Source organism: Magnolia sinica, chromosome 5, assembly GCF_029962835.1.
Source record: "Magnolia sinica isolate HGM2019 chromosome 5, MsV1, whole genome shotgun sequence".
Classification (NCBI taxonomy): Eukaryota; Viridiplantae; Streptophyta; class Magnoliopsida; order Magnoliales; family Magnoliaceae; genus Magnolia; species Magnolia sinica.
In genome coordinates this window covers 4,274,616-4,287,694 of record NC_080577.1, presented here as the reverse complement: position 1 = coordinate 4,287,694, position 13,079 = coordinate 4,274,616, and the positions used below count along the sequence as shown (strand labels likewise).

Below are 13,079 nucleotides of genomic sequence, written 5' to 3'. Positions count from 1 at the left end.
CCGAACTGCCGACCCGAGTCGTCCCTACTCCTCCGATCTCGATCCAACGGTCAAGATCATCTGATCACCCACGAATCCCGATCCCAAGTCAAACTAAAATCCCGAATCCCATTTCCCATCTCTCCCTTTCTCCTACAAAACCGATCGGCCGGCACCGCTAGGGATTTTTCCTCACCTCTCTCATTTCTCTTGTAATGCAAGCTTGCAGCAAGAAGAAGAAGAAGCGAGTACACGTGGCAGAATCGGAGCCTTCCAACAGCATCGCCATGCCTCTGACTGACACCTCCGCCGCTTCGGTGCCGGACGATTGCTTCCTCTTCCCGGTGGAGGAGATCGTGCAGTATCCGTTGCCGGGCTACGTCGCTCCGTCGTCGGTCGCCTTCAGCCCTGATGATTGCTCGATATCGTATCTGTTCAGCGCCGACGGGACACTTAGCCGGCGGGTCTACGCCTTTGATATCACGACACGTAAGCAGGAGCTTATCTTCAGCCCGCCGGATGGAGGGTTGGATGAGAGCAATCTGTCGGCCGAGGAGAAGCTGAGGAGGGAGCGGATGAGGGAGCGTGGGCTGGGTGTTACGCGCTACGAGTGGGTGAAGTCAGCTGGGTCGAAGAAGCGCAGTATCATGGTGCCTTTGCCCGCCGGGGTTCGTTTCCCTCTTGTCTCTGATCTTGGTTTGCTTTAATTGAGAATTCGCCGTTTGGGTGCCCGCCCGAATCGGAATTTTGGAGAAAATAAGGCACATTTGGACAGAAAGTATCTGTTTGGGTTGTTGTTCTCAATTTCGCCCAGACAGGCAGGCAATGAGTATGCTATTGCTATCGGGTGTTTGTTTGAATGTCTTCTGACATATCCAGTTTTTAATTTGAAGATGGTAGTTTTTGTAATAATAGAATCGTTATGAGGACTTCTCATGCATTAGGTCTCATTTGGATGAGAATCTCACAGCTACCATGATGGAAGTTGTTTCCAGCCTGACTAGAAACGTTTTCCAACATGAACATTTGCGGACTTTAGATGATTTTGCTGCATAATCAAATGCTACCGAACACGCCTTGAGACCTGTATTTATGATTCAGATTTCAGACAGGTTTGAAATTCATGGTTTTAAAACTATAATTGGGTTCTCCAAACACTGTGTTAGTGAACTAGAATTTGCTAATTCAAAGGAATATGGGCTGTAGTTCTTTTGCAATTTGAATGTAGGTATACAATATGGGCTGCAGTTCTTTTACAATTTGAACGTAGGTATACCTTTTGTTTTATGTAGTAAAACCCTTGAGACACCTGTGTTTTTGTATTTTTTTTTCTAATTTTTTTTTTCTACTTTTGAATATTTGCTTATTAAGAAGTTGCTTTAATGTGGTTTTTCTCCCAGATTGTTGACTTGAAAGACGTGTTGCTGTAGGGGAATAATCTCTGACTATCGATTCTTTTCTCGTGTAAAGACTCCGTTGGTTTTGGTTTTGATTTGGCTATTCTCGTCGTGTGGGAATTCTCTTTGGACAAAAAAATAAAGTCCTAAAATTTTAGGTGTCAGTTCTTGAGATGCAAGTTTCCACTCTTCATATTTGCTTTTCAATTTCAATTCGCAGACTCAAGACATCAATTCATGCTAGTCATCAATGTTGTGAATCCTATTGCTGTTGTCCTACTTCAAACAATTCATTCGTTTTTTGGTTGTTGCCTTTAGTCTATATATGATTTTGGTTTTGATGATTTGATCCTCTGAAAGTATGACAGTTACTTGTTCCTTTTACACATGGCTTAAACTTAATAATGACATGCTTTTGCACTCAATCAACAGATCTATTTTAAGGATGTCTCCTGTTCTAAACCAGAACTTAAGCTGCAAAGCTCAGCATGTTCGCCAATTATTGATCCTCATCTCTCTCCAGATGGAAGTATGCTTGCTTACGTAAGAGATGATGAGCTGCATGTTTTGAATTTGTCATATGGCGAGCCTAAACAGTTAACATCTGGTGCCAGAGGAAATGCAAAGGTGAGGTTTGGTTCTTCCTTTCATATGTTCTCTAATATTTTCTTTTGAGACCAGATTATGTTTGTTTCAAATGTTGGGCCTGCTTTCTAAAAGATATAAGGCTACCGTTTATTACCTGTAAAAGAATGCCTATGGTTAAAGTAGCAAGGAGTGACATCTATGGTTATGAAATATGAATCCAAAATGCTCAACTTCACTGGAAGCTAGCTTACATTTTCCCCTGGTAGTATAAGCATTCACCTCTATGTTTTATCGTCCTGAGGTAATCACATATTCCCAATTAGTTGGGATGAGGCTTTGATGATGAGGATATGGGTGAGATAATTACATGTGACCACCAGTCCAGATTTTGTGGAAAGGAAAAGGTCAATGGTAGATGAAGAGCTTAAAGGGGAGTGGAATTATTTTGTATTAGCAAATTTTCAAACAATGTGATAAGCTCTAAAGCAAGAACATGATCACCCCACCCCAACCCCCCAGGAAAAGGTCAATGGTAGATGGAGAGGGGGTGGAATTATTTTGTATTAGCAAATTTTCAAACCATATGATGAGCTCTAAAGCAAGAAGGTATTCTGTAATGGCAACAGTGGCCATTACAATACAAGTTGTAACGGCGTTACGATCTCTCTCTCTTTTTTTCTTTTTTCTTTTTTAGAAAAAAAACCAAAAGACCTGTATCAGCCCCGCAATGGACTGTTACAGGGCCATTATGGCCTTTACAAGGGGTGCAATGGGGTGTTACAGGGGTTGTAATGGCTGTTATGGGTCATTTTTTCCGTAATGACTGATTCAGCCGTTATAACCCCGTAATGTGTAACAGTTGCCACTGTTACCTTTACATAACGGCCTTTATGGCCCCGTAACGGCAGCTATAGCACACCATGACAAACACATAAACACACAAGATTTTAAACTACTTATTTAACACATTTTGTTTAATTAGATATGGTTATTTAGGTCTAAGATACTTAAATATTTGTTTGTTTGGGAATTATAAGTCTATTGGTTTAGCCACATTTTTATATGTTAAATTGTTGTACAAAATAAGCAAGAAAACGGTCAATCATACATGAATCTGAAGAAAAGGTGTTGCATTGATCTAAGCATGTCTTGATTGGTTTATTGATGGGTGGGCAAAGGATCTTGTGGATGTCGAAAGTTTCAATTGACGGAAACTGGCAAGGACAAGTGTGCAATAGAATATAGTAGTTACTAATAAAATGCTTTGACAGATGCCCTGCATTAAGTTAGTTCTTCTAGATGCTCATGCACTTTGACCATGTGTTCGTCCAATTGCTATTTATTTTCCCTTGATTATGCACACACCATTATTAGCTGTATATCATGATTTTCTCACCCGCTCCTTAGTAATTACCTCAGTTAGGAAGTGACAAGTTATTTATCTTGATGCAAAGAAAAATGGGTTTTGTGAAGGACACAGCTCCAGGCAAGGTATTTCATAATGGTAACAGTGATCGTAACAGCCATGGCCATTACCTTTACAATATGGGCTGTTGTGGCCCCATAACACAAAACGGCAACCTTTATGTAACCATTTTTTAATACCTTGACTCCAGGGTTTATTGGAACCTATACGGTCTATTTGGATCCTAAATAGGGTGCACAAAAATTATTTTCTGTGGGTCAACAAGATGGGATGAATTAAAAGTTAGCAGGTTGGGTGAGATTAGTGATTAAGACTAGAAGATATATTAGTATGTCCTTAGGGTCCGTTTGGTTGTAGGAGAAGTTCAAGCCTGGATAGCCTGTCCTGGTCTTGTTTAGCTAGGCCAATGTTGTCCTGGTTAGGCATCTCTGTTGTTTGTTGAAGTCTGTAGTCTGCCAAGAACAAGCCTGTCTGCTGTTTGTTGAAGCCATCAATTCATTATGAATCCCACCCGACTAATACATCTCACTTGACATAGCTTGTCTGTTGTTTGTTGAAGTCTATCTAGTCCTGATCAGACCTGTCTGGGTCTCTGTGGAGGATAGGCCCATCTGCTGTTTGTTAACTACCCTATATTAAGACTATTTAGGAGTTAATGCAGATAAATAACTATTATACAAATAATTCGACTACATTCATCCACCACCCACTTTGCCTTAAACTTTAAAAAAAAAAAAAAGAAAGATCCCAAATGAAGTACCCACATAGATTAATACATCCCACACCTCACATTATTTAAGACCATAAAACCTTTTCATCAATTCTGGTATATAAAAAAAAGAAAAAAAAAAAAAAAACATCCCACACCTTACATTATTTAAGACAGTAAAACCTTTTCATCAATTCTGGTAGGAAAAAAATCGCAGGAAGGGCATCCCAATCTGCTGAATACGTCTTGTAACTTGGAGGTATTGGTGGGCGTGTCTGCATAGATCACATTTGTTATACTTATCCTCCAAGTAGATAGATCACGTATGTTATATTATCCTCCAAGTAGATATAGTTTGAAGCATAACTTTAGAAATAGAATAATTCCTGAAGATTTATATTATCCTCCAAGTAGATATAGTTTGAAGCATAATTTTAGAAATAGAATAATACATGAAGATAGGATGCCCAAAACATGTTCATCAGCAACAATCATTTGTGTGCAGGGCAAAAAATTAGCTAGATCCAAAACTTAGGTGGGCTGCTCTACAGGGAGCAATGGGATGCCTACCACATGTTTGTCTGCGGGGCCACCATGGATGGATGAAAGTTCAATGCACAGAGGACTCCTGCTTTGGAGACGTATGAAACTCGAGAGGATATGTGCTCTGGTCTACCAAAAGTTGACTATTTGCAGAGACAAGGGAGACCTTGCTAATGGTAAAAACAGAGACAATCCATGCCTGACTTTCTTGGATTTGTGGGTAGGATATTTCTTAACAAATGCTGGACTGCAATTCCAAAAGTTTAAGCCTGGACAAGCCAGGGGCGGGCTCCAACTTTTCTTGCTACCAAATGGCCACCTAGGTTTTCTTTTGTTATGACAATGAAAGGAAGATGAAGGGAGTTCATGATGTTTTCCTCTTAGTGAAATTAGTTCTCTGAGGAGACTTTTGGGGTTGTGAATTGTGATCCCTGTAGAGTTGCTTTTTCCTTGTTCCTTCTCGTGTAAATTTCTTTTCCACTGCAAACTTCATTCGCATCATTTCTGCACCACTTTCAACACTTAATAATCAAAGTATCCTGCACAGAACATTTTGTGTTATAGTGTTTGTTGGTTTTTGAGAAATTAATTCCGGCATTGTATGGCTGCATGCCCTTACAGTATCAATTCGAGCTAGATGTTATTTGAGGGAAACGATGTAAGTTGAAATTACTAAGCTTGCTGAAAACTAGTTAAGATCCTTTAAATCTGACAGTTCTGGTTTCTTTTGTGTTTTCAGACGCATGGTCTTGCTGAATATATTGCACAGGTGTGATTCCTGGCTCTCTCTCTCTCTCTCTCTCTCCCCCAATCAAGATTTTTTTTCTACAGCTGTCACCCAAATTCTGTCTCATCTGCTCATTTTTCATACCTGCAGGAGGAGATGGACCGAAAGGCTGGATTCTGGTGGTCACTGGATAGCAAGTACATTGCATTCACACAAGTTGATGCATCAGAGATACCTCTTTTCAGAATCATGCATCAAGGAAAAAACTCCATTGGTTCAGATGCACAGGAAGACCACGCCTATCCCTTTGCTGGAACGTCAAATGTCAAAGTCCGGATTGGGGTTGTTTCTGCTTGTGGTGGGGAAGTTACTTGGATGGACCTTCTCTGCGGAAGCCAGGATGAAGCCAACAAGGATGAAGAATATTTGGCCAGGGTCAGTTGGATGCCTGGAAACAGTCTGATAACTCAAGTTCTGAACCGGACCCACTCCAAACTAAAGATTCTTAGGTTTGATATCAGTACGGGCAAAAGGGAAGTTCTACTGGTAGAAGAACAGGACACATGGGTCAATTTACATGAATGTTTTACACCTCTGGACAAGGGAGTCGATAAATTTTCTGGAGGATTTATTTGGGCTAGTGATAAGACAGGCTTTCGACATCTCTATCTTCATGATAGGAATGGGGTTTGCTTGGGGCCCATCACAGAAGGCGATTGGATGGTTGAGCAAATCTCTGGTGTCAATGAGAATGCAGGTCTTGTATATTTCACTGGAACCAAGGATGGGCCTTTGCAGGGTCACTTATACTGCACCAATCTATTCCCTGATTGGAGCCTTCCGTTGCAGCCTCCACAGAGGTTGACTGATGGCAAGGGAAGACATGCTGTTGTCCTTGATCATCAGATGCAGAGGTTTGTTGATGTTCATGACTCTTTGAACACACCACCTCGGGTGTTGCTTTGTTCATTGCACGATGGAAGCTTAATAATGCCTCTATACGAGCAACCATCTACAGTCCCTAGATTCAAAAGGCTTCAACTTCTGCCCCCGGAGATTGTTCATATACAAGCAAATGATGGCACAGTTTTATATGGGGCTTTATACAGGCCTGACGCGAAAAGGTTTGGACCTCCTCCTTACAAGACCTTAATCAGTGTCTATGGTGGTCCAAGTGTCCAGCTTGTTTCCGATTCATGGATGAATACAGTTGACATGAGAGCTCAGTATTTAAGGAGCAAAGGCATCTTAGTATGGAAGGTCAGTATCTGCCTATTACTGTGTACGTGCATTCTGCCATGGGTTATCTCTTAGGGCTTGTTTGGATTGGTGAACCTGAAAAGTAGGTCTAAAAAGGAAAATATCACATTTGAGGAAAATCATGGATAGCATCATTGGTGGAAAAGAATCCTAAAAAGGATGTTTGTTTGAACTTTAGTGATTTTCAGGGAAAAATACAATGGTCAATGATCAAAAAGTGAAATCTGTTTCTCAAAAAGTGTGGCAATGAGATTAACAAATTTCAAAATGGAAAAGGAAAATGCCTTCTATTGAGGAAACTGTTCGGATGAAAACAGTTTTCGTATGTTAATTTATTAACGCAATCAGCAGAAAACGTTTTCTTTTCCACGTTTAACTTTTTTGGGTTCCACCAATTCAAACAGGCTCTTATAGACTGTTTCAGTATGAAATGCATCCTCGCAAATATAACTGCATCGTCAGTTTCCCACGAAAATATGCTTCTCCTGGTAATTGTTCCACCAATTAACTGTACAACTCAGTCTGAATTCTTTTAATTGAACTTCTTTTGATAACTTTCCTTTATCTATAAAATGCTTTTGTTTTGTTATGTATTGACCGCAACCTTGACATGCCAAGGGCCCGTTTGGATACTACCAAATAAGTTACTTTTTCTACTTACGGCAGTTGATAAGTAACTTATTTGAGATGAGCAAGTTAGGTTTATGATCAATTATAAGTAGCATTTTTATTCAAAATTACTTAATCACTTCAGTTTAATAAGTAGAAATCAAGATAAGCTACTTAAGGCATAAGTAGCTTATCTTAAGTAACTTACGATCCAAATGCCCCCCAACTGAATAAATGACTGAAAGTTCGGAGCACATGCATTTTCTGTGACTTGAATGCTAAATAGGACTTCTACCTGATGTGTAAGATTTCTTTTCCATGAAATGCTAATCTTGCTGAATATGAAGACATTTAGGTGGAGCAAAATATAAAGACAAGGTCTGAGCACTCAAGTTATCTTTCTTTTGGTTTGGGGGCAGACTCTACCCTTATTATATTGAATGAAGCTACTTGGTTGACACCTGAAAATGAATTTATCCCATTTTAGTTAACAGCAATTATTTATTGGAGATCTTGATCTCCGTTACATAATTACTATCAGTGTGAACTCATTATGTATTAGAGATCAATATCTCTAGTACATAATTACTGTTAGCTAAAATGAGATCTACTCATTTTTTAGGCGTCTACCAAACAGGGTTTAAGATTCATGTAGATGGTCAGTTAATAGGAACAATCTGAATATTTTGCACTTTGTACTACGTGGATCATTTATAGAAGTTTGAAACTAGGGTTGCCAAGTGGTTTGATTACTTCGGCACAACAGATGATTTAGTTCCACAGTGCATTTGAGGTGGCATGGCAATTGCAAGCTATGTTTGGTGAGGTGCATTTCTCTGACTTTTCACCCATCCCAAATGCACGGCAAAATGAAAGCCATCCATGCAAGATATTCAAACCAATTGCAATATGGAAAAAAACACAAGAAAAAAGAAACAAGGTAGGGAAAAAAAAAGTCTTTTGCTCATTGGAACTCCGGAAAACATATTTCATGCACGTCAAGTGGAAAATAATTAAAGATAAAGAGAACTGCAGTCTTGATTGAAAATTTCAAGTACCCTACCTTAGAACCCTGAAAAAAAATGCACTGCGAAAAAAAGTTTTAACTGAAAACTATGAAATGTGGATGGCAAGATACAGCTGTATTCATATCCATGTAGGTTCGTTCAGTAATGATTTGACAAATTAGGAATTTTGGTATCACCTGCAAAATCTGTGGATTTCCATCAGTCCAATAACTGAGCATTCATCTCCCTTCTTGATGGGCTTATTATCGTTGTTCAAGTCATTTGTATGCATTCCATGTTTATTATCTTTGTTCATGTCATTTGTATGCATTCCATGTTTATTATCTTTGTTCATGTCATTTGTATGCATTCCATGTTTGCTCATTACTGCAACAATTTGAAAGGTTTCTGATCTTTTGACATCGCTGTATGACTTGTTCACGTTCCTTCATATTTGCAGCTAGACAATAGAGGGACGGCACGGCGTGGGCTGAAGTTCGAGGGCTCCCTTAAATACAATGTTGGCCGTATCGACGCCGAAGATCAACTCACAGGAGCCGAATGGCTCATAAAACAGGGCCTTGCAAAAGCAGGTCGGATTGGCCTGTACGGATGGAGCTATGGTGGGTACCTCTCAGCCATGGCTCTAGCAAGGTTCCCCGACATGTTCCGGTGCGCGGTGTCTGGCGCTCCCGTGACAGCATGGGACGGGTACGACACATTCTACACGGAAAAGTACATGGGCTTGCCCTCGGAAAACCCAGCGGGTTATGAATACAGTTCTGTCATGCACCATGTGCAGAAGATCAAAGGGAAGTTGCTGCTTGTGCATGGGATGATCGATGAGAATGTGCATTTCAGGCACACGGCAAGGCTTGTGAATGCATTCGTCACGGCTGGCAAGCCCTATGAGCTTTTGGTTTTTCCAGATGAGCGCCACATGCCACGTCGGCTCAGGGACCGTATTTATATGGAAGAGAGGATCTGGGAATTTATAGAGCGGAACTTATAGAGGTGCAGTTATGATACCACTTTCATGGTTTTGTTCATATCTCATGTTGTAAGCTGGCGCCTGATAAAAGTCCCAAGGAGGTGGGTCATTAGGACAGACGGTTGAGAGGTTTTCATTTCTTGTCTTTTTATTTTTATTTTGTTTATATTTTTGTTTTTGTTTTTGTTTTTGTTTTTCTCATCTTGTATAAGTCATGGCCCATTTCCAAAAAGAAAAAAAAAAAATCCCTTTTACTCAATAAAGAAACAAAAAGAGGCGGAGAACGAACAGTGTGCTTAGGTAATTTTCTTCCAGAATCCCCCACCTTTTTTTTCTCTATAGGATTTTCAAAATTATTTCATAACTATCTTGAATTTTTTTTAATAGGATTCCTTGCATTTTTTAATAGGATGGTGAAGGGGGCCTTGCTATACGAGTGATAATGCTGCACGTATTTGCAAAATCTAGGCCACTCATCTGGGGGGGAGGACTTTGAAGTGGATCACACTTGTTTGAGAAAATAAATGGTAATAAGATGACATCTAGACCAAATTCAACTTGCATCTGTGGCCCACCTGGTAAGCAGACCAGCGTGATATCTGAGACAGGGCATACCAACAGTCTTCCGCACGTGATGAATGGCCAAAATCCCTCATACACGTGTGCCACACATGCAGTGAGACCCACTTCTCCATCCCATTGCAAAGTGTCCCATTGTCATTCTTTAAAGAAGATATGCTATCCAAAGCTTTTTAACTTGGATTCCTCGTGTCGCAGAATAAAGGGCAAGGTAGAATTTTGTGAGTATTCTTGGTGGGGAAGAGAAACTTTGATACTCTGGCAATGTGTGATGGATGATAAGCATGTTCTTAGAAATTTCAGGCAGTGTGTGATGGATGATAGACATGTACTTGGAAATTTCTGGCAGTGTGTGATGGATGATAGGCATGTACTTAGAAATTACTTGGAAATTGCATGCATGACATGCAAGCAAGCAATTCAAACCAAACTACTTAAATTATGGATCCCGGTAGGTTGCACTAGGTGCAAAAGTTTGATGCGGATCTAAGTGAGGCCCACTGTGATGTTTGTGATAATCCACCCTGTCCATCTGTTTTGTGAGTTCATTTTAGAACATACAATAAAAAATGAGGCGGATTCAAAACTCAAGTGGGCCACACAAGAGGAAGCAGTAGGGATTGAATTACCACCGTTGAAACACTTGTATGGCCATTCTGGGGTGGTTTTTTTTCCATCCCAGTGGGAATGACCTTATAAACGTTTTGGATGGCATATAAACATCAAGGTGGAGCATAGAAACCTTTACATTTCTCTCCGTGTTTCATGAAATTTGGTCCAATGAAATACACCCTAATCAAAAAAATTGCGTTGATGATATGACCATTGGATTTGTGGACACTGAGCAGTTAAAATGAAAATATCCAATGGTCCTATTTCAATAATAATAATAATAATAAGGTATCCATGAATTAGAGTTAGGATTGGCCTACCTGATTTTGGACTGTAAAGTGTCTACTATCTGATGGTTTACACAATCTTGAACTAATGCATGTGACATAATATTTCTAAGTGCCTGTGTATCAAGCCTCATATTTCGCCATAGCATTTAACTCCTTTAAAAAGGTGTAAATAATATATACTTGACTTGAGCTGACTAGTTTTCCCAAACAACAATTAAAATGGCCATTTAATTAAACCGACACGGATTGCCTGCAAAAGCCTTTAGAAAGAACTTGGAAAGCTCGGTGGGACAGACCTTGATACTAGTGCTCGAGAGAAATTCAAAACCTTCCATGACATAGGCCCAAAAATGAAGCAGATCTAAAACTCAAGTGTACCATATGACAAGAATGAGTATATCACTGTTGAAACATTTGTGAGGCTACGGAAATTTTGGATCAGGTTAATAAATTTGTATTTTCAATTCATCCTAGTAGAAATAACCTTATGAATGGTATGGATGACACATAAATATCAGGGTGGACCGAGGGAGATTTCAACGGTAGGTATTTTTTAGCCTGTTGTGCGACCCACTTCTCAATCAACAGGTCCACACCCCCTCTTAAATTAAAAAAAAAAAATAAATAAATAATAATAATAAATCCAGATGCTTCTGCTTTACTTGCAGTCCTTTGCTCCTGTTAATGAAATACAATCTGCAGAGGCCCGTCCTAAAATAATTTAACAAAAGAGATGGACTGGTGGATTTCTTACAAACATCACATTGGCCCCCATAGAGCTTCCTCTAGCATGAAGTTTTTGGGAAAGACTTTAACAGGTAATCCGCGTTCCATTTAAACTTAGGTTGACAAACTACAATAAAAACTACCAAAACTGTTACTTTATGTCTCCATAGTATTATTTTTTCCACCATAAATATCCAACCAATCTCATCTGCTCACTACGTGGGCCACACTTGAATGTAAATTAAGTGAGGCTGACGGTTCCATTGATTCCAACATTGTGGCCCACATGACGAGCGAATGATACCTATACTTGGGACGGTGGTCCCAACCTTAAATCTGATGGGCCCACTAGAGATGGACATATGGTTGGACTGAAGCAATTCCCTAATCTACTTAAACGTGAATACCACTCCTCTAAAACATGCATACCCCCTCTCTCTTTCTGGGATGACATGCATAGGAAGTTTCCATGCAATGGGCTCCAAGAAATGATAAAGCAATTCATGGGAAGAGAGTTTCCTGTCGTGAATCTCAACATGCCAACGTGGCATGTGGCAAACATGTGCGAGATCCGGGCCATCTATCGAGTGGGGCTCAACGTGAACATGGCATGTTCCCATTCGACCCCTCTTGATGATTGGTCCTGATCTATTAAGCGTGTAACATGTTGGCACGTGTTCCACCGTTCACATCACCAATCTCTCGATTGTGCATTAATTGTACATCGGTGGTTCACATACAAACATGCAATCTCGCACGTGCCTGTCTAGCTATGCAAAAGATGGGCTCACCCTTCAGATCTTCAAGGAGAGGTAGATTGCCCAGATTACTTAAGTCCTTATAATTCCTGACATCATGGCATTTAATTGGCTAAGTGAAAAGCATGTTTGAAAGTTGTTCCATTATTGCATTCAATCAAACATGAGTCAAAAAAAAATAAAACAAATCTAAATCTTATATTGACTATAATATAACTTTTTAGTGCTTACTTTCAATTATTTTTTTTTGAAAAAACAGGTTATAAGAGTTTTAGATCAAGCTAATATGTGTGTTTTTCTTTCATTCATTTATGTGTAACCTTATCAAAAAGTTGGATAGTAAATAAATATTATAATGGGTCTTAGGGAGTTTTTAATAGTGGACATTCAATCAATACTATTTTCCTATGATGCGGTCCACCTATGATTTAAATCCCCATTATTTTTGGGCTCAAGCCCTGCAATAAGATGACAAAATGGATGACCCGCATGGATAAAACACATACATCATGGTGGACCCACAGAGCTTTGACACAAGCTAGCTGGCTGGTGTTGGGTCCCATCCCAAGCCAAACCGCGTCGTGACTGACTAGCTGCCCCGTGGATAAAACAAGTACATTACGGTGGGCCCCACAGAGCCGTGGCTGATCTCTAGGCAATTCATGGTCGGCCGAGATTGAGTGGGCCATCTTTGAGAGACGAATGTGGGCCAATCAAATCCCACCAGGGTTCAACTCAAGGTGACGGTGATAATGCAGAGGGCATTTTGGTCATAATGTTTCTTCCGCAATATGCGGTTGGTGGAGGTTAGGCGCTTCACGTGGACAAAAGCAGACGACGGGGACTCTCGACCGTTGGTTGGTCTACTGGAGCCATTC

At 40.1% G+C, this 13,079-nt stretch overlaps 1 protein-coding gene across 1 annotated transcript; it reads left to right on the top strand.

Annotated features, from left to right (window-relative positions):
• LOC131245182 (uncharacterized) lies at positions 1-9,519 on the top strand. The gene is made up of 5 exons (XM_058244457.1): positions 1-647; positions 1,809-2,003; positions 5,382-5,411; positions 5,520-6,629; positions 8,706-9,519. The coding sequence occupies exons 1-5, from the start codon at positions 195-197 to the stop codon at positions 9,255-9,257; spliced, it is 2,340 nt and encodes a 779-aa protein (XP_058100440.1). The 5' UTR covers positions 1-194; the 3' UTR covers positions 9,258-9,519.
• The last annotated feature ends 3,560 nt before the right edge of the window (positions 9,520-13,079 follow it).

What these genes read in the sequence shown, in the direction of transcription:
- LOC131245182 (XM_058244457.1), top strand. Translation starts at nt 195, where the DNA reads ATGCAAGCTTGCAGCAAGAAGAAGAAGAAGCGAGTACACGTGGCAGAA. An exon ending in GTGCCAGAGGAAATGCAAAG is followed by an intron (nt 2,004 to 5,381) that starts GTGAGGTTTGGT and finishes TTGTGTTTTCAG; the next exon opens with ACGCATGGTCTTGCTGAATA. An exon ending in AAGGCATCTTAGTATGGAAG is followed by an intron (nt 6,630 to 8,705) that starts GTCAGTATCTGC and finishes TCATATTTGCAG; the next exon opens with CTAGACAATAGAGGGACGGC.